General features: G+C 47.0%; 2 protein-coding genes across 9 annotated transcripts in view; both read right to left on the bottom strand.

The window, feature by feature from the left end:
• Positions 1 to 408: 408 nt before the first annotated feature.
• On the bottom strand, positions 409 to 15,794 carry BFSP2 (beaded filament structural protein 2). Of its 2 annotated transcripts, XM_084508478.1 has the most exons (7): positions 15,276 to 15,794; positions 9,145 to 9,227; positions 7,382 to 7,538; positions 5,845 to 6,006; positions 2,217 to 2,348; positions 1,474 to 1,694; positions 409 to 656 (listed from the first exon to the last, which is right to left on the bottom strand). In XM_084508478.1, exons 1-7 carry the CDS (start codon positions 15,720 to 15,722, stop codon positions 653 to 655), a joined length of 1,206 nt encoding a protein of 401 aa, XP_084364604.1. In that variant the 5' UTR covers positions 15,723 to 15,794; the 3' UTR covers positions 409 to 652. The 2 variants fall into 2 exon arrangements, with proteins under 2 accessions (XP_084364604.1, XP_084364603.1); XM_084508477.1 differs by lacking the exon at positions 409 to 656 and having other exon boundaries at positions 717 to 1,694.
• Positions 15,795 to 17,725: 1,931 nt separating this feature from the next.
• Positions 17,726 to 25,410, bottom strand: part of TMEM108 (transmembrane protein 108) — a 154,275-nt gene continuing 146,590 nt past the window's right edge. For 6 of the 7 annotated variants that reach the window (XM_084508216.1, XM_084508222.1, XM_084508217.1 and 3 more), the window contains 2 exons: positions 19,322 to 19,476; positions 17,726 to 18,085 (listed from right to left, as the gene is read on the bottom strand). In XM_084508216.1, the coding sequence (XP_084364342.1) occupies positions 17,963 to 18,085; positions 19,322 to 19,476 (278 nt within the window). In that variant the 3' untranslated portion in view covers positions 17,726 to 17,962. The remainder of the gene's footprint in view (positions 18,086 to 19,321; positions 19,477 to 25,410) is intronic. The other variant, XM_084508219.1, reaches the window with a different exon arrangement.

The following is a 25,410-nucleotide window of genomic DNA, read 5'->3' as shown; positions in this document are numbered from 1 at the left end:
GAAAGGATGTGACCTAGGCAGCAGACAGAACTGCTGTCGCTCTCCTTCACCTTCAGCTTTTCCAAAAGTTTAGTCTAGAGTTAAAATATATTTACTGAGTGCTGCTGGGGTGCTTGCATTACTGCTTTTGCTGGCTTATGTATTGCAAAATTAATTGCATCAAGTTGATGTCATTTAACTGCTTTAGCCTTATTTGAATTACGTTTCGCACTAATGAGCTGCTGGTCTTGTGACACAGCAGAGCACTTGCCATTTGTGCCGTTTGCACAGTGGAGGAGTAGTTCAGTCTTAATGCATTTAAACCAAAAAAAAAGTTTACTTGCTGGAAAGTGGAGGTCCTGTGCTATTAATGTAGCTCCCCACAGCTATGATGAAAAATACTTAAAGAAAAAAAAAAGACAAACAAAAAAGCTGATATTCTTTATTTTTATTATAATTTTAACAACATGAGTAAATTGAAATCTTTAAGCAAAGCAATTACATGAAGAGGGTCTAATAAAGTTGTTCAAGCTACAACCTACTTCGACTGTTGAATCAAACTGAGTAAAGCAGGCTGCTTTGATGGGTTTTTAGCTTCCACGAACATACTTAGCAGTGACATCTTCTTTTGCTTTGAATGGCAATGGTCTTCCGTGGGCTGGGAATTTCATAATCAGCTGAAAGGTAAAAATAAAATTGATCACTACTGCAAATAGGAAAAGTGCTGAACCAACTATCTTCAGTTCTACTGGTGAGACCTCATCAACTTCGGCAGGACCTGATTGTGAAGCAGAAAGCAAATCTGGTATACTTGGGCTTTTTGGTTTTTTTTTACAATTTCTGTGTGAGTACAAACTTTCACCCTGACCTAAGCAGAGTGCAAGTCAAAATCCATGGATCAGATTTCCGAGAGTTCCATAACTAACAGTGATTGAGGATCTTAAAAAAAAAACCAACACAACAACAACCAAGCAACCCGACCACTGCAACTGAGTTTAGAGGTTATTCCCAGAGGACAAACGCTGAGCGTGAGTTATGTTTCTTCACAAAAGGCACAGTCAGTGCACCAAGTTCTGTTCTCAGACTTCAGGGGCAACTTGTGTGCTGAGAAAGGGAGCTTCCCCAGGATGACAGCTGTAATATTTTGACTGGACAGTGGGAGGAGGAGGGAAGGCATAACATAGGCAAGGCAAGAAACAAGGGCACGGGTGCTTTGCAGCCCCTAGATGCTGCAGTAGTTTTTTAATCTCAGATCCCAAGTCTTCAGGGAAGTGAGGATGATAGACCTGCTGTACTCCCAGATCTCATCCTTTTGGGGCAGTGCAGGAAAGCAGCCCTCTCCAATACATTGGGAATCTCAGCACAGATTTGGGGTGTTCGTCCCCCTTGGCAGCTTCTCCAAACCTAACGAGCTAGCGCCCAGCCTTAAGAAACACGAGAACCACCCTGGCCACAACTCCTTCCCACGGCACACTTGTTTTCGATAATGGGTACCTGCTTTGCTCTCCATCCAGAAGGCAGTGATACGCAGCAATGTCTTTCTCCAGCTGTTGCTTGTTGGTCAGCAGATTTTCACGATCCCGCTGCTGCTGCTCAGTTTCTGCTTTGATTTCTGCCATCTCTGCCTCCAGCTTGGAAATGACAGAGCCCAGGTTCTGCAGTTCGATGTCATGCCAGTGCTTGGCATCGTACAAGGAGTTCTCCATACCCCTCTTCTGTAAGGCCAGGAAGCAGACATTAAAACAGTCAGTTTTCATATGCTTCAGAGTAATATTTATTCAGGTTTGGCCAATATCTTCATTGACTATGCTTTAATATGAGAACTCCTTTCTCTAGACACTTTGAAAAATGTGTATTATCATTACAAAGGTTGAACCAGTTTGGTTCCAGGCTAGCCCTGAAGAAGTCAAGCAGTTGGACTTGATCTTTGAAAGTCCCTTCCGGCTGAACTACTCTATTCTATACAACCCACACAGCAATCTCGGTGAAATTTATTAATAAAGTGAGTATGAAGACATTGAAGATAATTGAAATTTGGGGCTCAGTTTTCAAATGTGGTACGTTCGGTCTACCCCATCAATTAAGGAGAGCTCAGAAATGTCTGGCATCTCTGGGAACAATATCCACTGGAAAAAAGCAATTTGTTCTCAGCTCTGCACCCCAGGATGGGCATGCTCTCTTCAGAAGGCACGATGAATTCACACAGAAGATACCCATACAGAACCGACGTTACTTACCAAGGTTCTCAAGGATTCAGTTTCGGCCTGCAAGCTCTGTATTTTGCAGGCAGTTTCGTGGAACTCAGTTCTGAGGCCCTCCACCAGTTCTTCCTCCTCGCTTTGCACGGCAGCTGTCGCTTCAGCCTGTTGCTGGTACAAGGTTATGGCTGTCATCACAGCGCACTCAAATTATGCTTTAGTTTCCTTACATACCCAAATGACGGTTAAAATTTTCACAGTCTGTGGCAATTCTGATTTTGAGTTTGATTGCTATATATTAAATTCTTTGCTTGAATGCTTTGGGTACTTACTAACATCAAACTTACCTGTTCTTTTATGCATCTACTGTAAAATGGCTCACATGTGTAAATGTACATATTTTATCTATGTTGACAAAAGCTATTCAGCATTTCTACTAGTACGTTTAAAATGATCTATAAAAGAAAACATTACTGTAATTCTGCTTTTCTTTGTAGCAATGCCATAACATATTTTAAAAGTTAAGTGTTTTCATTTAGCCCGTTTGATTTCAAGTATTCACACCGTGCTTTTTCACATGGGATTCTATGAATGAGAGAAGAAGTCATGTCACATAAGGCAGAAAAAATAATTTCTGTTAATTGAATTAAGATATCCTATGCAATTTCATGCTCTTCTTTGCTTATGATTTTTATATATGTTCAATTCAGGCTCCTTGAAAATAGCCAAAGGAAAATTTACTTTAGTAAAAATAAAATTTCTATACCTCTAATGGGGGCTGAGATCAACGTTTTCAGGCTAGAGCTCTGAGCTCTCCAGCTAATATGATTCTTCAGTCAAATCCTATATTTCTTCTCCTGGTTGACCTTGCAGTTAGACTATGTGAAATGCTTCCATTCCACCCAACATTCATCTTGGTCCTGTCCTGCTTTTCTGATCATACATTCTTTTATTTTAAAGGTAAGATCAAATAATTGTGTTGAGATTGTTGTCTGCACATTATGATGGTACTAGGGCTGTAAATACTTAGGGCAGGAAGGATGACTTTTCATCTATATTTACCGCCTAGACATATCACATGAAGCCTTGCATTCACATTTACCTTACCGTGACCCAAATGCTACCTATCAATTCCCCTTCCCCTCACCACATGTGATTTTGGGGCTTCTTTTGGGGGTACCCTAAGCTCTTACAGCTTCCTAATGCTGGTGATGTCAATGGCACAACAGGCAGACGGAGTACATGGCAGTGGCCCATCAAGCCCTAAATACCGAGGATACATGTAGCACAGCTACCATGTGTGCACTGGATGAGCTACAAAGATTTTGGTGCACAAGGTTTCCCCGTTCTCCTTCCAGGATTATCAATTGCGTCACCTCAAAGAGCCCATGCAGAGGGTGCTGCTGGGCATGAAATTTGGCCTCAGATTTGGGGTTCCTTCTGCAGAGAAGTGCAGACGTAATGTTTGTGCCCTCTTCATGGGGCAGCTGGTGCTGTCTGGGGGCCCTGCTCTTGCTCTTCCTGAGACACTCCATGAGGAAAGACTGTGCTGAATCATGGTACACACAAACAGCTGGATTAACAGAGGCAGAGGATGAAATCACCCCAAATCTTTAGCTTTTTAGTGCTCGAATTTCTTAGGAATATGTGGATTTCAAACATACCTGTGCAGTTCTGAGCCAGGCCTTGTACAACAGTGCAGAATCTCCTGTTAATCTCTTTTTAATGAAATCAAGGCAATTAAAGGATGATTAGGGATAGAACGCCAACATCTGATCAGCTTGGTATCTGCATAGGGGAATGGGCTTTGTTAATCCCTTAACTGCTCTGGGAATGCGTTAGCAAAGCAGTGGAGGAGGGAGAAACAATTGACACAATCCACAAGGTTTTCAAAACCTTTTATGCGATCTAACATAGGGAGTGAGAAAGGAAGCTGTGTAATCGTGTGCTGAGGGCAGAGCATTGCCATGGATCAACAGCTGGTCAAGAAAATGGACACAAAGAGGAGGGTTAAGGTCTAGCTTCATTACAACACAAGTTTAACAGCGTGGTGCCTCAAGGTTTACTGCCCTGGGGATGAATCATGAACTAGAAAGATTTATGGGTGACAGAAGACACTACAGATTAGTAACGTGTGGAATCAAACAACATGACTGAGCAGCAACTCATCGCTAAGCGGACATCTATGTAGTTTGATGCAAAGTAAAGCCTGTTTCAGGAGAAAAAATAGCTTGCATGCCTTACAAAGGTTTAAATAACTGTGTCAATTCAAGGAAAAAAAATGTGCGTTACAGACAAATACGTGCAGATCTGAAAACAGTAGACTGGAGTTTTAAGGTTACTTATTCACCTAAGAAATCCCATGTAAAACCTGATTAGGTATGAATATAAATCGCTGTGTTTGGTGCCCATGAAAAATCTACCCATGACTGTGAGTCTAGTCAGAAGGAAAAGCAAATGAGGCAAGGAATTGGTCAGAAAATAATGAAAATTCTGCTCTGACATGTAAGTCAGTGCTAGGACGTCATTTGAAATACCTCGGTCTCAGCTGGTCACAACAGTGCCAGAGACTGTGTACAGAGAAAGGAAATTAAAATATTAGGAACCACGGAAAACTCACAAAGAGAGACTGAAGAAAGTAGTAATGAAGAGCAAAGGAGAGAACTGCTCTCCCTCCTGCGATGAGGAGGGAGCAAGGACAAATTTGTCACCGTGTGGATGACTAAATGGTGCGACTCAGCAACGCAGGATGGCAGAAGGCCACACACTTAGCTGGACATAATTAGTTAACACTTGCTATCTGTATAAATAGCAATGATCTGTATAGATCTGTATGAGGTACAAAACTATGAGTGGTACATCTAGGTTTCATTTGGGGACCAAAAAGAAAAAAAGAAAACCAAACCCAACCCTAGGATGTCATACCAGAACCTGGCATTTGGTGTGCCATGCTCTGCTGTGGTAGCTGACTCAGAATGAGATGGCTGCTAACACAGGATCGTGAACTTAATGCTTCAGCTCTCCAAAAATACGTCAACCAGCCTGGGGAGTGAGTGATCCTTCATGACCAAAGAAAAGCTGCAGTAAAGGGTTGTTTCGGACCCAGCATCGGGAAAGGAGACAACTTGCAAAGGGAATGTTTGTTATCATCACTTTTCATTTCCAGATTAATATCCAGTTTTCCCACTGCTGCCAAAGGAAACAATTTCAAGGAGAAACCCACAAGGAACGCATAGCTATGTAATTAGTGTCGAGCAATGTATTTTGCCCTTTTGATTTATGGGACCCTGTAAATTCTCCAGCAGAGGAACAGCCCTGGTAAGCAGGATAACGGCTGTGGCTCATCCTGCATGGGAGGCATCAACTGATTAAGTTCATTTTTTGTAGACAACATTTCAGAGCCATTAGAAGTCTCCCACAGATACCTGTGATATCAGCGGGGCCACTTCCACTGCTACTTAACTCTATGCATCCCAAGAAAATCACTGATATTTACGAGAGTGTTTTTCAGTGGACTTACTATCAAAATCTAAAGGATTTCGGTCTATTTTTTGTTGTTAAACAAAAGACAATTCTCCAAGTTACTGCAGAGTATTAGGAAGATGTTGTGCTTGCTTCAAATCCCTTGATGCTGGAGTGAGTTGTGGAGGCTGGGGTCTGTGCTTACCTTGGTACGGAGCAGGGCCCCCGTCTCAGCACGATTCTTTTCGATGTCTCTCTCCCAGTGGATTCTGATTTTTTCCAGTATGTTGTCCAGGCCACTTCCCAGGGGAACATCAAGTTCTTCCAGCTGAGATCCAGCAAGCTGTTTGTACAATACCTTCACGTCCTTGAACAAAAAGAACAGGCGTTAAGAAAATGGGAAATGGGCAACTGAATGGTAGCATTTGAATTAGTTCAGGAAAGTCCTTGGGACATTTTTTTTTTTTTTTTTTTTTTTGGGCCAGAGATCAAATGGAGCAATTGCAATAGCTGCTTCCAGCCTCTAGTCTGTTCTACTTCTGTTGATCAGCCTACTCTGGAGCCACTGAGAATGGGAAATTTCCCATGGCAGGGAATTTTCCCTTGCCATGGGAAAAGCAGATTTGTGCTGGGCTGGCCCCATGAGTGCCCAGATGATCCTGATGCAGAGCATCCTTCCACCCTGCACAGGCTCTGCACTGTCTAAATGTGGCGCAAGAAGAGCAGTGGGAAGCTGTTGTTCTATTTATGCCACGTGTACAGGCAGAGAACAGCAGCAACGGCAACTTTGCCAGTTTCACAGCAAACATGGCATACATGGAGTTTTAAAGAGGCACATGCATATTTCTCTCAGTTTTCTGTGTTTTCCCTGATATCTAAACCAACTTCCGTCTTTCTCCTGACTTGCAGTGGAGCTGAAGCCACTGGCTACATCAAAGTAGAGAGCAGATGAAGCTTTATCTTGGCAGGCCAAGTTTCTCTCTGCATGCCTGCCAGTGTTGCTCAGATGTTGCATTTGGAAAAATCACCTATAAGAAATGTAAGCGAGAGTGCCTCAATTCCATGAAACATCCCAGTTCGATCTCTCCTTTAGAGGCGTCAGTAGATAAATAGCAGCTGCGTAACTGTGCTCCCATCAGCGAAGATCTGGGTCAGATCCCAAAACCCTCGCTGAAGGGAATAAACCACCTTCATGCAAATGGTGCCGGTGGATGTAATGAGAGGTGTATTGCAAAACTGGGTAATGAGGTGCTCCTCTTCCAGCTGCCTGTCCCTGCGGCTTGCTTCAGTGGTGCATTGCTCAGGGCAGGCTCAGTTTCGGGAACCGAGCAACTTGGTCAGCCGAACCCAGTTAATGCTCAGTGCCAGTGCAGCCGGGGCTGGTTCCCTGCACAGGCATTTTCCTTCCACAGCTCTGTGGCTGAGAATCTGACCTCTCGCTGTTGGGATTTCAACACAGAGACTGTCCACCCCACGAATAACTTGAGGTGTCCAGCAAGATATGAAGTGACAACATCTCTTCCAAGTCATATATATCAGACAAAAAAGAGTTAAAACTTACACCTACATAATTTGCCTCAAAGGTTAGCACTTTAAATTAACAGAGAGGAGAGAAATAGGAAGTTTCTCCCCATCCAGACATGGCGGGTGCAGCTTTTCAATGCTTGCTCTGCCTGATGCACTACGCCAACCACATGAAGCAGGCACACATCAGCTCTGCAGTGTCCCAGGCCTGGACTTACTTCTTCGTGATTCTTTGACAGCAAAGTCAGCTCTTCTTTCATGCTTTCTATCTGACTCTCCAGATCCATTTTAGTTAAATTAGCATCATCAATCACTTTATAAAGGGAATTAATTTCATCTTCCACTGCCTTTCTGAATGGCTGCTCATTTTCATACCTGCAGAGGGATAAAAGCAGATAAGCATGGCTCAGCAAGAAAAACTTGCATTTTTTCTAAAAGACACCATTTTGCTAATTAGCTCTCGTGTCCCAGACAGAGGCACAGAAACACATGAGGTGTACTCTGCCCTCACCTTGTCTCGATGTGCTTCAATTCCACTGCCTCAAGTACCTTGTCATTAACTCAGAGCCTAATGAAACTGGCCAGGCTGTCAGCCTGTGGTGTGGCATTATCAGACTGATAGCGCTGCTGAATAAGCACGGAGAGGCACGTGGTCTCCTGCCAGGTCTGGTATTTGTGTACCAGATGAATACGTGTGGATTTTTCCCTTCCTCAGACTTCAGTGTGAATTCTTCAGCTGCTGCTGCTTCCTGCTCCCTCCCTGCTGTGCTTTCAAACCATCAGGATATACTGCATGATAATGGTATGGACATTTCTAATTTCATCACTGTTCCACAGCGCAAACATGAACTGGCATCAGGTGGCAGCTGCTCGTGGAGCCAAGACCTCGCTCAGGGAGCAGGAGGTTTGTCCCTTGAAACTGTGGCTGGCTCCTGGGTTAGACGGGAGCCAGCTTTGTGAGACAATTCCTGTGCCCTGTGATAGCCACCTTTGTTACTGGGAATTCAGCAGCAACGGAAAGGGGAAGCTGGTCCCAGCGAGCACCAGGAGCTTTTACTATGTGGTGGATTCATTTAACGTTGTTTTGTAAGCTCCTTGGACAAGTCGGTGGACATTTTAAAATTATTTTTTTAAAACCACTTAAAATACGAGTGGGGCTTATGGGATGGAAAGCACCAAAATGAGTCACTCAGAGCTGTACCTTTCTGGAATAAAAGGCAAACCTAAGAACACGACTAACACATGTTTTAGTGTGATTAAGTAAAATAATACCAGGGATGGCAAAAATCATAAGAAATAAAAATCAATTTGTTGGAAATACTGCTTGTATTACAAATATTACATAAACTATTGGTCAATGATTGAGACCATTATACAGACAAGCTAGAAGTGTCAGACCTTGTGAATAAAGCTTAAAGAACTTCATGTACCCATGTACATAAATCTTATGCTTTGCAAACAGAAAGGCTTTAAAAGAAGCTTATCAATATTTAGGATCTTTCGCGACTCATTTCTCTCAGTAAAGACAAGGAAAATCAGTGCAGCCCATTTCTCTTTTCTTATCCTATTCTTATCAGTGAGGTTTGCAGTGGTGCAGTGTCTGCTTTTCAGGTACGGCAGCAGAACAACTACCAGTTCTGAAAAACATTTCTGCAGCACTGAAAATTAAAACTAAAAATCACACAAATGTTTGCCTTTACAAAATATCAACCCGAATTTGAATGAATGCTGACCTCCCAGGAAGAGATCAATGTCCATCTATCAGACTAATATTACGTATTAATAAATTATTAAATATTACTCTTAAAAATGTGTTCCAAAGCACTGGTAGCATGGCAGCTATTTTGTGATGTTAGAGCAACCCTCACTCAGTATTCCCAATGAACCCAGTGCTCACTAAGCACCCCTCCCCTATCGAGTAAGCAGCTGCCAAGGCAAAGTTTCAGAGAAACTGGGCAGCCAGGTGCCACCACGGGTCTACCTGTCCTTAAAGTCTTCAGCACAGGCTTGAATGTTCTCGGTGTGCAGCATGAGACGGGCGTTTTCCAGGACTGCTTCACCCACCTGCAAGGGAGAGACAACAGAGCTCAAGCAATTAGGACTCGGCACCGGCGCTGCCTGCACGGTCCATCTATCTTCAGCAGATGAATAGCTCTGATTCTGAAAATAATCTTTTAGCCTAAGGCCGTTCACGTGACTCATTCCAGGTAATTTAATCACTGAATTTTGTACATATCAATTCACAAATTGTCTGCAAATAGGCTGCAATTTTTCATCACACTGTTCACTGCTCCCAAGCATTCATCTTCTTGTGGAAACACATTTATCCCGATTGTCAGCTGGTCACAAGGGGTAAAATTCATTACTGCACACAAGGTACGTTCAGCATTTAAGGCCCACTTAGAGTTTCTAGGTACGGTTTAAGCAACACTTATGCAGTTCCTATTCTACTTCCCATATCAGCAGTGCTCCTCAGGGCCATCCTCCTCCATGAGCCAAGGGATATTTGGTGCCTCGGGTGAGTGGTCCTCAGCTCCCAGAGCGCTGTTTTTGTTCTCTGATGGGATCGCGTAAGCTCTTGCGATAGATATGAGACCTGGGAAGCAGGCATTCTTCAAAGATTATTACACCGAATGGGAAAGGCTTTTGGAGAGATTGTGCAAATAAGACTGTGATATCATCGCTACACTTCTTTGGTGTATCTGTAATCCCCAGGAGGCACTTGAGGGGGAATCAAACCTGAAAGGCTTGTGGCACAGCAGCCTGTTGGGATTATATAAAATGATTAAAAAGGTAAAAAAAAAAAAAAAAAAAAAAAAAAAAAGACACGGCCTGCCCAGGAGGCAGATGTGCACTGCGCTGTGGAGGTGACCAAAGAAATGCCCAATTTGGTACTGGAGTTAGAGCAAATACCTGGCTGGGGGCTCCCTGGGCCCGGCCACCCCGAAGTCCCTGCTGGAGCTGAACCCAACCTGAAGGTGGAGGTGCTGAGGTGGTGCCTGGGGCTGAGCTCTCAGGGCTGGGCATACGCTTGGCTTGCAAACTGGAGCTGGAGCCCAGCTGGAAATGCTCCCCATACAAATTCGGCACACCAGGAGGTACCTCAAGTCCTTATCTACAAGAGAGGTGTCCACCTGACAAGTGGCCTCCAGTACCCGGGGAGATCTGTGGTGGAAACCAAACCACCACATGAATAGGAGCAGCTTTCTACGTGGGCCAGGAGGGTTCTCGATGTAGAAATCGTTGGATAATTAAGTCTGCTACCAAATGGGATTGCAAATCCCCCGAAGCACGGCGCTCTCCCGAGGTGAAACAGGCCGTGCGGCGTGGAGGCATCAAGGCTGCGTCCTGACAAGTCATCTCCAGCACCACAGCGGGGATCGTTGCCTGAGTGTGGGCCGCCCACCTGCTCTTTGGCCTGCTGCTCGGGGCAGGGGTGGAGGGGGAAACACAAGGCTGAAGTGTTTGTGTGTGGAAATTAACATCGATCCTCACGAAAAATGGCTCGCTGCCCTAAATGTCTTACAAACGCATGGACTAGGAGAGAGCGGGAGGAAAAACATATTCCCCGCATCGAGAAGTTCATAAAGGATCATGAATTTAATAGCACTCCACATTGCTTAAATCTGAGGAGGAACTAGAGGAAAAGAAATGATTTGCTTATTTTATACCTGCTGTTAGAAACAACAGGAAAAGGCAGCCGGGGCTGGTGGCCCATGGTTGGAGGCCTGCTCTACCAGCTCCCGCTTAGCCTGGCTGCCAGGGAAAACAGCTCACCCCATGGCATGGACTGCCCAAATTGCCCTCTGTGTGCCCTCTTGCACACAGAGCAGCACTCAGCACTTTGTTTCCCCTTTGCAGGCTCTGACTTTCTCCTGAAAGATGGAGAAATGACCTCAAGTTATCGCATGGCAGCAGCAGGGGGGTAGGGGCAGTGCTTTGACCCTTACACTGAATCTTTTTTTTCCCTTCAATTTTAGAAAATCTAATCTGGGATTTTTTTTTCCTTAGTTTCTACAGAAATTATTGTATTTTGTCTTCCTGCGGCCACTCATACGAGTATGGATCTTCACAAAAGCTTTTTATTTTTTCCCTGGCTCAACTCAGGGAAAACGCTGCCTCGCAATTTGCCCTGACCTGCCAAAACAGGTCCATTTGCCTCCAGCAGTGAGCCCACACAGTTGCAATACCTGGTCAAACGGCTCAGGAAAATGAAAGCCTTTGAGGAAATTGGGAACATCGCCTGAGCAAAAATAGCATTAAATTCTGTGAGCTACACAGTGCAATTCGGAGAGGTGGTGATCGCTGGGTTGAGAAGTTGAGCTCGGTGCAAAATGGCTTTTGCTCTGCAATGGAAGCAGGAGCAGGGAAGAGCGAGTTGTTTTCCTCTGACTGTTTCTGCCTTTATGTGGAGGCAAACTGCTTCTTAAAAGTGCTTTTTAGTAGTAAGCTTGTGGTTTTATTGAAGCATTTGGGGTAACTCGTCCTGACCCTCTCCAGCAGGCCACAAGCAGCCCTCCTGATGAACCTGCAGCCGGTGCCAGATGTTCCTTGGCCAAGTCTGGGGCTTTCCAAGACTGGACACAGACCTGAATTGGGCCACAGAAGTAACAAAGGTATAAAAAGACTAATATCTAGAAGGCTTCAGAAGATGGCAGGCACGGCTGAAATTAGCAGAAATCAGCTGTGTGCAATTTAAATACAGCAATGAGCCTGGAGGATTATTACACCATCGTCTCTATCTAGAAATCAGGCTTCCTGAGAAATTCTCTCTGATTTACACAAGCTGCGAAAGCCCTGTTGCAGGCTTAAAAGGAAGAGATGTGAGACTCCCATCTAGCGGCTCTTTTGTTTGATTTAATTCTCCTCATAATCAACAGCTGGATCCACAGGCACAGCGCTAGTGAGGCCGATTTGTGGCCACTTTGCTGACACATGTAGTAAAACACACGACACAGCAGTTCAGGGAACAGCCTTCTGTGTGCTCAGGGGATGTGCGAGGGCTTGAAAAGCTGCGGGCAGCCTCACCGGGCAGTGCCTGCTGTCTGCAAGCTCCGTGCTGCCTCGTGGTACTGCGGGGAGGCTTCACTCACTGGTGCTCACGGGGCGTTTTGAACTGCCAAGACAGCAAGCATTACCAAATTGCTAATCCTGTTCCTAAAAATAGCTCCTTTAAGCCACGTCTTGCCTTTCTACACTCGGATCTGTGATGTGCACACCTTCAGAACATGGTGTGGTTTATTTATTATTGTTTTTTTCCAGTTCAAATTAACCCTGAATATTTGTTATATAAAACAACTAGAAAGCCTCAACACTTTTCTTCGACTTCATTGTGCCTTCATGGACATGAAAACACAACTTTAGCTTTTAGCAAAAAAATCTTATTTTCAAAGAAACTTCAGGCACTGGCCCATTTACTGGGTTAGGTCTGGCAACAAGGAAAACCAGGTGCTTCAAGGGGGTTTGCAGACTCCATCCTTGCTAAATTGGCATGTGATATAGACACTTATGGGGTGAACTTAGCCCTGGTTTACCAAAACTTTTGATTTTTAGCAGACACCTGACCAAACTTGGAACTGCACGACTTTCTATGCCTTTCAAATTATTAGCTGTGCTTTACTGATAGCTTTGTGTAGTTTTGCTGTTTGTACAAATGCCTGGTCCCTTTCTGGATGCTTCCGAGTTCGTGGCCTCAGGTGCGTCCTGTGATAACGAGTCTCATGGCTTAATTATTCATGCAATGGAAAATCATTTGGGCTTTTCATTTCACAAATGAAGCCTTCATGGGAAAAGAACAGAGGCTCCTGGTCTGGTCTTTCCTTCCACATGCTGGAATAAATGGTTTCTATCAGACCATTGTCTCCAACACATCTTTACAGCTAAACATGAGGATAACAAGAGTGGCATTTGTTGCTTCACCTTGGGAGAAGCAGTACCTGGATGGAGGCTGGGAAGATTGATGTGTCCTCTGCTGATTCCTGCTGCCTTCAGGAAACTGGGATTTGATTTATACATCTAATATTTTATAAGCAGTTGGGATTGCATCAGAAAGATGCCTGGCTCTCCAAGAAATATTACAGACAGTAGAAGTGCGCTGTGTTGCGTTGCAGCACATTGCACGAGATGCTGGCCTGGTGTCAGGGCAGGGGAGCCTCCTGCACGGGGGCTCTGCTGATCCCACTGCAAATGCGTTACCCTAATGAGGTGATGGCTCGGGCTGTCAGCCCCGGATATTCGCCACACCTGGTACTGACACCGAGTAAACGCCAACAGGAGGGCCAGGAGCAAATTAAAGCATCCCTGTGAACTGTAGTGATCTTTCATGTTTTCCCAGCTATGCATGGGAGTCACAGGAGTGATGAAACTGGTCCAAAACATTTATTCCTTCCTCTGCTGTGTCTGTGATAAGTCTCTCTGTCTCTGCGTCTCCCACACATCCATAGCTGAATGGCCATGGAGGCTGAGCTAAGTCCTCTGCTCTGCTCTGCTCTGCTCTCCCCTCTTTTCCCAGGTGCTGCATTGCTCCCCAGGAAGGATTATCATTGCAAACAGCCTTTTTTTTTTATTATTTTTATTTTTTTTTTTGTGGAAGAGGCACGTTTGATGAGACATGTAAATCTCTTTTGCGTTTCCCATAAGAAGACTGGTGTGAAAACTGGAGGAAAGGAGTGTGACCAGGACAAAAAGAGATTCATTTATATTTCTGTCACATGAGTTGCTCTCAGCAAGGATTTCTCATTTCACCTTCTTCCTGCGAAAAATCCTCCTCCTTCGTGCCTGTCCTAGTTTGTGTCCATACACCTGCTCTGCTAAAAGCCAGCTGCCCGCACTGACGGCCAGTGCTGCAGCCTGGATGGGGGCTTCCCCTCTCAGCTCTCTGCCAGCGACCCCTCTCCATAAGAGCTCTGATGGGGGGCTTTCCCCCAGGACCCTCCGCTCGTGCTCTCCGATCCACCCGCTGCCACTTGCGGTGTTGTGGCCAGATCCAGGCTCTGCTGTGGCTGCAGCAGCTGCAGGATCTGTCCCCCAGAGGGCTCCCGCTTCCCTGCGTGGGTCCGTGCAGAACGAGATGCACGGCAGCTCCAGCTCTCTCAAGCACTTATTTAGGGAGGTTTCTTCACCTGTGGCTTTGCATAGAAACATTTTTATTTATTTATTTATTTTATTTTTCAGGGGCTGTTGTGCTAAACCCGTGGGCTGCTTTTTCTTTCTTTCTCTACTATCTTTTAGTGTCTCGGTGTAAAGATTTCTCTTCCTAACTATCTGCAAAAGCCAATGCTGGAAACAGGGATGAAGTCATGAGACCTGGTGGTTGAGTTTGGTGCTCCCAGGATTTGATCAGACCTCAGCATGGGCTGCTTGGAAGCGAGGGTGTTTCTTGCAGGACAGCAGCACGCAAAGCTTTCCTGCCTTCAGCTTCTTCATCCTCCCAGCAAAAGGCACCGGGGGGATGCGCTCCTTCTGGGCTTGTTGCTTGTCCACAATGATGATGCAGACACATTTGGCACCCCCACAGTAAATGCTTTCCTTTAGAGCCCCCCCAGGGATGCAGCCTGCACTGCACGGAGAGTGGGGAGAGAGGGGCGGTGGGGCGGCCACAACTGGAAGGGAAGGAGGCTCTCATTTGTAGCCACGTAATTAGTATTTTTAAATAAATAGAGCTTTTGAAAATGTGATTAAGCAAACGAGGGAATAATGTAAAAATCTGAATTGCTAATTAAAAAAAAAAAAACACACCATGCTTGTAATGATACCATGTTGATGGATAAACTAATTCAGTCCTAGCAGTTTTCCTTTAATAATTTTGATGTTCGGCGTAATAACCTCAGCTAAGGAAAAAAAAAATTAAGAAAATCACCCATTTTAATCAGAGCAGACTACGGCGCCTTGGGGTGCATTTCAATCGCCCCCATGCACAGGATGCCTCAGGCAGTTCTCCTCCTTAATAGGCATTTTCCACGCCACACTGTGAAATGATAACGCTAATTATCATGAAGATAGATCTACAACCCTCCGGCTGGGGCGCCGCGTGCTGCCATCAGCCCGGCTCCTCGCCAGCACCCACCCTCGCCGCTCAGGGCCCGCCGTGCCCCCGCCGCCGCCCGCGCTCACCTGGTGGTAGATGGCCTCCCAGCTCTCCCGCAGCGCTCCCCAGCTGCCCACGCTGGAGGATTTCTTGTCCAGGTAGACTCGGATGTGCTCCTCCAGCTCCTGGTTGACCTGCTCGAGGGCTCGCACCTTCTCGATGTACTCCACCAGGCAGCCGTTCAGGCTCTCGTAGGAGAGCGCCCTGCCCTTCTCCAGCCCCGCGGCCAGGGGCACGGCGGAGCAGGAGCTGCGCAAGCCCTGGAGGAAGACGCTGCTGATGCCCAGGGCTCGGCGGGACACGCGGGTGCCCAAGCTGCTCACTCCTCCGGTGGGCACGGAGCCCACGTAGACGCCGGGAGGCCTCGACAGGCCCCCCACGCTCACGCGGCGCCCGGGCCCCGCCGCGCTCTCCGTCGCGGAGGCCGGGGGCTGCTGCCCCAAGAAGGACGACCGGCGCCTCGGCAAGGGCATGCTGCCGCTGCGGCCCGCTCAGCCCCGCCGCCGGCCCCGCACTGGCGGGAGGGATGTGCCGAGCCCAGCAGGTTGGGGCTCGGAAGGGGCTTTGGGCTTTGTGCGACGGCTTTCTGGAAGGCGGGCTTTGTGCCGCGCTCGCCGCATTGTCCGGCCGGCCGCTGGCTCAGCAATCCATTTCAGGGGAAATCTCCCTGCTGCTGCTGCTGCAAATGCGGCAGATGAACAGCACAATGGTGTTTACGGGCACCGCGGGGCAGGAATTCATGACAACGTGCGTGGGAGAATGCCAGCCGTGTTGTCTGCCTGCCTGCCCCAGCCAGCCAGCCGCGCGGCGCACGCTAGCTGCTCGCACCCGTGCTCACAGAGCCTCCCGCACCAATGTTGCTTTGGTTGGTTTCTGGATATTCTGGATTGAGATTTCCAAGCAAACTGTGCTGGCTAAGTGAGAGGAATCCTCCAGCGCGTTTGTGTATTTCAGCCTATTTGCTCCGTGTGAAATGCAAAACAAATCTGCCTGGCAAAAGCAATACAGTGTGCCGAAAACAAATGCAAAAATGCCGCTGTTTTTGCAAAGAATGGGGTTTGGTTCTCTACCACCCTGCCAAAAACATGCAGGAGCTGAAGATGAAGGCCCTCACATGATTGCTTTCACTCTTGGCAAGATGCTCAGGAAGCTTTTACTGTCATCCACCAGCAGTTTCCAGGAGGCCGTTCAGTATTTGATCACGAGGACCACAGACAGCACACCGGGTAGCATCTAGCCCACGTACTCCCAAAGTGCCCATCTGTGGCCGCATATAGCCCCGCCTGACTGCCTCCCCCAGCCTCCTCCGAGGGAAGCGGTGAATTACTCTCTGAAAATCCAATATCTAGATGAGCCACTACCATGCTTCAATTTTCTCATTTTGGGAAGCCTGTGGCCCACGTTCACATCTGCGCATCAGCACAGAAGAGCCATGTGTGGGACGGGGAGAAAGGAGGGGAGAAGATGCTAACGTGGCTCCCCCATCCCAGGGGAGCTGTGTCTCGGTGCGATTCCAGCTCCATTTAGCAAAGTTGGCAGCTTGCTCCGGGTAACCACAGCCACCAGGACGCTGCTGGCAGGCGGGAGCAGCTGGAGCAGATGTGCCACTGCTACAATTCCCTCCTCTGCTGCCAGATGTGCCTCACCTCGACGCTGTGCTAACCCCGTCTTGCCCAAGCCGCCGCTAACCTGAGTTGGTGGTGGTGCAAAGCAGCCAGCCGGAGCGCTCCCCGCTGTCTCATAGCCCTGATGAAGTCAGGAGTGACGGTAGAAAACAATCTGCAATGACTGATGGCCAGAGGAGGGAAGCGCAAGGCTGAGACCTCCAAGGACAGAGGCCATTTCACTTGCTGAACAATACGAGAGAGGCAATCTGAGGAGGCAAGCTGAAAATTGGTCCCGCGGTAACAGTTCTGGGTTACTCAGAGAGGGAACATCGATTTAGCAGTCACTCCGTGTTCCGTGCTGCTCCCTGCTTGTAACAGCCTGTTTTTAAGCCATCATTTAAACTTCATTCACCCCTCCTATTTCCGCACTGCTATTACAGCATGCAATCTGGAGCTTAACTGGGTAGGGCCGAAATGCCATTTTGCTCTGAAACACCGTGTTTGCATTCCTGAGGGAGGAAGGAAAACCTCAGAGAGGAGAGGGGGTAAGGAATCGTGATTCAGTGGTGCTGGCAGCATCGAAGATAAATAAAACATCAGGGAAATGGACATGTGGTCAAAGCCACCACATTCCTCTGGGGGGAGTTCCCAGTTGCCAGATGTCAAGACTTCTGATGAATTTAAGGGAGATTTCTGTTCCTGTGAAGGGGACACTGCACGTGCCTTCTTCATCCCAAAGTTATTGCAGGATGCCGTACCAAAGACGTGTGGCCTTCACCAAAACCAGCCTTACCTGATATTCTTCCAGACCAAGCAGACTTATCAACAGATTGTAAATGACAGGAAAAGAATAGTCCATTTGGCAGGCGTTTTGCTTAGAAATACCTTTATTTTATAAAGCCACAGTTTGTTCTGTAAAGTTTTACCACACTTATAAAAAAGGGGTTGACAATTTGAGGGGAAAAAAAAAAAAACAAAAAAAAAAGAAAAGCTGAAAACATTTCTTGTAATTCAGGGTTACACAAAGGTTATATTTATAATATATATATTTATTTATAATTTGGAGACAGTAGAGATGAAACTGCAAGACGAGGGCAGCTGTGGGGTCATATTTCAGAGACTTGCTCATGTCCTACAAATAGCGTCTCCTGACAGAAGGGGTTCACCAGGACCATCCCACTGTCGCGGTAGTCGCCGTTGGCCGGGGAGCGCGGCTCGGAGAGGTGGTCCTAGGAGAAAGGCAGAGGAGCAGTGTGAGTGCTTCACATCCCCTCAGTCCACTGCTGTGCGTGAAGGCACGTGAGAAAAGGACTGCTTTTGTCACTGGGGCATTTGGTCCCATCCCTCAGAAACTGCCTGAACTTTAGGGGGGCCCAGCTGCTGGGACCAAACTTCAGCAAACTGGTTTGGTCCTTTTGCAGGCAGCAGGAGCTGTGAGTGAAGACAACTGCTCGCAGCTCTGATAATCCTCTTGTCTCTGATAATCCTCAGTTCCACTGATAATCAGGATGACATGTATTTTTTTTTCTCAGTTTCGGGACCCAGAAATCAGACACATCAAACCTTAGGTCCCTTAGCAGAATTTGAGCTTTAACATTTCTTTTTTTCACTTTCATGACATATTGCAACAGTTTCCTGTCTGTCAGCTGGGCTTGACTCATGAAAGATGCATTTTCAGCTTCTTTTTAAGGTCAAAAAACCAAATACATGGTTCCAAGCTACCTGAGCACGCCCCAGTTCAGTAACATTCAGATCAGTTTTAAAGGACTGACACGGCAGCTTTTAGAGACAATGTGAACAGTGCTGTCATGTGAAAGCAGTTTCATGCTAAGTCTAGACCAGGATTCTGCTTTTAGCTTGAGCAACACAATTGCCAGGAAAGTGGAGTTAATGAAGCAATTGTGAGTGCTCATCTAGGCACATCTCAGGGATTCTGAACACTTTTTTTTTTTTTTTTTTTTTAATTTAATGAGTTAGTCAGTCAGCTGATCTCTTGAAAATCACTTTAACATAAGCCCAAATTCTCCACTGGCTCTAGGTTTTAAAAACTTTTGAAGTAAGTTATATTATTCCTCTCCACCTCTGAGGGCAGCTCTATTTCTATCAGCAGGATAACCTGCCCATGTATGAATAATACCACCAAACCTGTCAGAGCTCTTCAGTAAGGGCTGATGGCACACGCCAGCACTGCACGCTCCCATATGCTGATGTTTTTCATTGCTTACGTACTGGGAGCCCTCACCCCCTGACCTGCTATATGAGAAACTATAGGCTTACTTATTATTACCTAATAATTATTATTTATTTCATAATACACTTGTTGGAGGGTGGAAGAGGCTTTTCAAAAAAATGTTTCCCTGAGTATGTGTAGGAATTTTAAGGCTTTGTTAATATCACTTCCTCCCCCCTTCTTCCAGCACGGCTTCAGTGACAGTTTTCAGGCACTAATTACGCAAGTGAGGTACCTCTGATGTCTCCAGGGACTGGATCTCTCTCGGTAACTCTACAGCATGCCTGTTGAAGTAGTCCATGGTAATAGCATTATTCCAATAGCTCAGATTGTTTTCTGGGTTAGATGTCTTTTTCTTCCTCCTCATGCAGCAGACTGTCAGCAGAACTGCTGTCAATAGAAACACGCCATAAAAATGGTTATTTCCATTCAATAAGGACTCCTCAGTAACGGGGATTTGGTATTTAAGATACTTAAGGGGAGAGCTGGTGACCTTCATTCACGCAATTCACCCTCGGTTAGATCCAGCTCCCATCTAACAGAAACCACACAATTAAATCAGGACCTGCCCCAAGCAGACGAGACAACAGGCTGTGGCATCTATCGACAAGACAAATGCAGCATAAGCTGTTCCTACACCTGCCTGGGCATTGGTGATGTCTGAGCCTGGCCTCTTTTCTTCTCCGTGGAGCACATTTAAGTTTCTTCCAGTTGAAATATCCGAGCTTAAGGTAGAGTGATCAAGCAAAACTAAGTGACCAGAATGAAACTTGTTGCTCTAACTGTCCGTCCGGCCTTCAGGTTTTATGGAGAGGAGTAACACGTAAGATCCATGTGCTTATTTTCTATCTGTGGAATTAATTGAACGTTTGTGCTTCTAATCTAATTTATACAGACAGACAGGTAGCTGGGTACGTACTTACTTTGATTTGTACCTGTGAAATAGGGAATGCCCTGCTGTAAATTCACTCCATAATTTCTAAACCTCTCATGACAGAAAGGAAGTGAGAAAATATTCATGAAGCAGGAAAATATATTATTTTCTCAGCTAAGCTAAAATTATTGATTAGAATTATGGCCTAGAAGAAAGAAAGACTGCAGAGGTCAAAGCCACTTTGTGTGTCTTGACAAACACTGCAGCTGCCCAGATGCCACGGATCTAATTTCTTAACCCATCTACTCACATAAAATGGCAATACAAAAGTGCAAGGCTAGAGCTCTAGTTAAAAGAAAAAGCTCCTAAGAGAAGATGGTAATGGGTTTGAGTTAGGTGGGTTATACCTCCTTCACAGGGAAAGGTGAGCTGATGCTATAAATCGTCTCATGAAACTAATGGAAAAACCTCCTGCACATTAAAAAAAACAAGCCAGCCAGTATCAAACTTCCTATTATCCAGTCTTGGACTCACCTTGCTTCAGTCTTTCCGTCAGCAATAACCCGACTGCCAGGGCTGGAATTGCTGGCGGCCCGGGAGCACAGCTGGACATACATTTCGTCCTCCCACTGCTGCTGAGCATGGGGAGAGCCAGTGAACCTTGGAGCTCGCCGGTGCTCCAGCAAGAAGAGCTCCCTGAGGCACACGGCATTTCGGAAGCTGCCTGAGGAGACAAGGGCCCCGGGAAAGCCAACTCTACCTCAGTGCAAATATTTGGAAAGCCCGAGGTTTTACAGCTTATAAAATGTGGCTGCTGCCAGGGAAGTACCGGATTTGGGTTTTAGGAGCTGCAAAGCCTGACACTAAGCTGAGGGAGATCTCTGCTTCTTCCAGCAGGAGATGTCCTTGCTGCGTGGAGACGTGTTGGCCATGTAACAGTGACGTTCCCTCCCTTAATTAGGCTCTCGGCCTCCAACCTTAGCACACAAATGAGCAAACGGATGAAAGACTGTGGAAAATGAGTTCCTGAGCTTCTTCAAATCTAACACATTTTAGCAGAAGGCTGCCTGCCTAAGCTGCCTCGATTCAAAGCAGAGACCTGATTTAAGAGGGATAGAGAGGACAGAAGGGCTGGAAAGGGGGCATTCCTCTCCATTTCATACTAACCAACCTTCTTGGGGCCTATTTTAGTGAAATTAATGTAGCTAACAATAGGACCTCTTGCTCCCAGAACAATACTAGGAGTGGGGTACAGCTTTACTTGCAATCTTGGTATCTGTTCACTCCCATGGTTAGTTCCGTGTCTGTCACAGGAAACCTCTTTCCACAAGAAGTGCCCACGAGAAGGGCACTTTGGCAATGCCCCTGGGTCAGCTTAAAGCTCCCTGTGCTAGAGATGTTCGGAAACATCCGGAATTTTGTACCGAAGCATTTTGAATACGCATCCATTGACCTGCTGCTGCTCTGGAGAGAGAAATGTCAGCGTGCACATTCAGAGGCCGAGAGCTCTTGGCGTGCTCCAGCCCTGACACCGGCTTCTTTCGGGCCCTCAGGCAAATCACATGAGCATTGTCTGATCCCTCACCTCCGACACGGGGCACAATACCTACCGCAAACAGGAGACACGGGACTCTCACATTTGTAGTTCTCCAGGCTGGTGGAAGCACGGCGGTCATCTGCTCCCAGCTGCACACACAGAGCTACACCTGGCACCTTTGGTCCCCTGCCCACGAGCTCTGTGTCAGCGGGTGACACAGGAAAACATCCAGTGTGGTGCAAGGACTCGGAGTGACTGGATTTCCGCTGTATTCCCAGGAAGTTTGTTCAATGTTTAATACCCATCACGGGGACGTGCTTACATCTCGCTTGTGTGCTGAAAACCTCCAGCTTCAGCTCCTCTTCCTCCATTTCCTTTTCCCTTTTTTTATTAAAAGCCTCCACTACACCATCAGAAATTAAATGTGGGATTCAACCTTTTCTTGGACCACATACTTACACAAGTGGAGTTACGCTGAACTTCTCAGCTCTAGAATCATTCACATGGCTCCTTCCCAACCTTTTTTTTTTTTTTTTAAACATAAACCACCAGGATTATACACCATATTCAATACTGGCCTCATAAAGGCAGTGTGATGAGATCACACCAACTCCCTCCAGTTCTCTGATAGTCTTCTGCCTGTTCTTTCATTTCACCTAAATATATTGCCATTCTTACATCGCTATAAGCTCCGCTCACTCTCCAGCTCCCACATAAAACACAATTGAATGCTGGAAGTTAAAAGGCAGGAAATATTCAGGCTGCAGGATGTTAATTTATTTCTCCCTGTGCCTGTAGATCATAAAATGAACACAGCTCCTAGACAACCCTTGCCTTAAAGGCTAAAATAACGGTTTATCCATATTTCTTTCCTTTTTCCTCATTTGCTGAGGCTGTGTATCTTATTTGCCCATCATTAAACACCACTGTAAGAGTGGGCCTGTCGCTTGGGCTGCCCGTAGCAGCACAGCCTCAGCTGCCTTGCAGGTACCATGAGGGGGTTTGTTACTGACCACAGCTGCTTCCACCTGCAGGCAGGAGGCTTGTCTCGAGCTCTGTCCGAGCTCACCCCTGGGGATGAGACTCAGGGCCTGTGATCTGCAGCCCAGGAGGCAAACATCTGCAGGTTTTGCGACCGAGGAAGCGGGTGAGATGATTTTGGATAGTGTCCCAGCACGTGAAATGCGAGCTGAGCGGGGTCAGGTCCGAGGCAGTTCTTCATCCATTCTTTGAGTTCTGCTGACGTTTCCCTCCGAGGCTCAGCCTCCCCCTGGTGTTTTCTCATGTCAGCAGAACTGCCTGAACGAATTCACTTCTGCACTTCTGATTTTCAAGTTTCTGTTCTTCAACGTTTTGTCGTGTCGGTCTCTGAGTTTTACAATGAGTTCATTCTGTGTCTTGTTCTGCGTTGCAGCCAGGTGTGCGAGACACGTGTGTGTGCACACACCGAAAAATGTTCAAGGCTGCCTGAAGGATGCAGCAAAAACAACTGGAGCTGTGACATGCAGAAAATACTGATATTGGTGTTATATACTACTTTGCTTTTCTGGGAACGTAATGACAAAGAACCCTTCATTTTTGCGGCCCTCGAGTGGAGTAAGCAACATTATCCCCATTATTCACACCACGAAACTGTGGTACCAAAAGGTGAGATGATTTCCCCAGATTCACACAGCAGACGTGGCTCGTGCAGTACTGTTCAAAGCACTACTTTTCCGGCTAGATTGTGAAGGCTTCTCAGGGGGACTCAGAAACTTATACATCTTTACAAAATAAGTACTACGAGGGCTGGGCAGCCAAATCCCATCTCTCCTTTCAGCAGGTGAGCTCCTGAGGTGCAGATCTCCAGGCAAAGCTCCAGCCACCGAGCCATGCCATCAGCACGGCTGGCAGGGGCACAAATGCATGGTGGGGTGGTGCGTGTTCCTTTCCGAGGATTTTGGGCAGCAGGAACTGAGCTGTGCTCAGAAGCAACCTTGCAAGGAAGGTTTTACCAGCCTTGTTGGCTCAGGGCTTGCTGTCCCCCCTCCAGGGCTCTGATGGCTTCCTTCGGTGTGCCAGCAGCTCCAGGACAGCCTCCAGGAGGGTCCTGCCCCCTCAGGGCAGCAACAACCTCCCCGATAAGAGTCCTCGGTGATTTTCTCTGTGGCTTGCTCCCTCCTAATGCAGCTCAGGAGTGCCCTGGTTACCCCCACCCTGCAGCATCCCAAGGCAGCAGAGGGCAGCGTTTCCTCAGCCCACAGCCGTGAGAACCCGACAAAAACATTTCCATCCCCTGAAGGCGAAACGAAATCCAAAGGGCCGTGCTCTCCATCCACCTCCTGGCATCGCTGACCACACAGCAGAAGCGATGAGCGATTTTTGGCCTTCTGCCTGCAGCTGCGAGTGCCTTCGCCCTGGAGGTGGCGGCAGTCCCCTTCGCCACCACACACCCCGGCCTTTGGGACACGCTCACGGCTGCGGTGTGCAGCTCATGGGGGGCCTGAAGGCATGGCTTAAATGGCTGGGTCATGCAAACACTCAGCTGCGGTGTCAGGGCTGGTATAGGTGACAACAATTCCCTGTTTGTAAATGTGGCTAACAAACACAAGAAACAGGGTAGGCACAGTCATAGGAACACGTGCTGCTATGGCACATGGGATAAGAGAAGTGTAAACACCCACCGTAGAGCGAGCAGTGGGTTAAAAGTTCTGCCAGCAGACTCTTTACATTATTATTAATAATAGTGATACCTGCCATTAGTTATTAGCTCATACATGGCACACTGCAAGCAGGGACATACGCCAGTGTACACTCTGGTTATGGTTACTGTGCCCATGTTGTGTGTATTATGTTTTGCATTTTGTATTTGGATGTGTTCTACCCAGATCAGCTTTCTCTCTCAATACTGGCTTCAAACATAATGCTGGGAAGAATGTATTTGGTCCTGCATTTCTGGTGATGGATACACAAGGCGCTGTTCATCAGATCAGCAAATACTGCTTCTTCTTATTGCTTCTTATTATCCTGCTGTGCTCACTACATCCCGGATTCTCCTCTCCATCTCTCACAGAAGTACACCAGCACACTTGTACTTTGGGAAAGGACAAGCACTTTGTTTTGATTGCCAGTCTTTTAGATTTCAGCGTTGTTTTCGCTAGTGGTTTTAACCATGTTGGCAGTGGCAGGCCTGATGGTCCCAGGGGCACGAGCCTAACAGCTATGCTGAGCCAGCTCAATAATTTTCAGCTGCCGAGAGGCTTGGTCCTGCTCCCCTCCCAGGTGTGAATCCCTGCAGCTTCATCCTTTCCGTGTCTCGTGCTTACCTGACCCTGTGGGGAGCTGATTCAGCCCACTGTGTGCACAAAGGGAGCATTTTTGACCACTTCAGCGATCTGGAAGTGGCTCAGAGAGGTGCCAGGCGAGGACCAGGCACACAGAGGCAGGATCGCACAGGTGAGCCTCGGGGAGGGCAGGGGAGAGCAGTACGGCCCCTTTGGGCAGCCCTGTGTAAGACTGGCTCAGTCAACACATCCAACCTTGTTTTCAGCACAGCTCATGGCTGTAAATCACAGGATTAACGCTCAGTGTTGCTGGCTGCTACCCGTTCACTTTTCCACAGGCAGCAAAGGCTGTGAAATGTTTATGTTTTTGTTTCACTCCCAACAGATCAGCATAATCACATCCCATAACACTGAGTGGCTTCTCCTTGGCTCCGTAGAGCGAAATGGCAGAGAATACACTGCCCTACCTCGCTGACACAGCCTAGCTAAGCAGGGGACACACCACGTTATTCACGTTATTCAATCATGTTTTTATGCAACTGCGTCAGATGATGAGACCCTAAGCCAGCTCTGGAACCCCAGCTGGTGCTGGTCCCACAGGCGGCTGTCTCCTGGGGTCTGGGAGCCAAGATTGCAAACTCTTCCTGCTC

The sequence above is a fragment of the Aythya ferina genome, assembly GCF_964211825.1.
Source record: "Aythya ferina genome assembly, chromosome: 2".
NCBI classification, from domain to species: Eukaryota; Metazoa; Chordata; class Aves; order Anseriformes; family Anatidae; genus Aythya; species Aythya ferina.
This window is presented reverse-complemented; position numbering and strand designations above follow the sequence as displayed.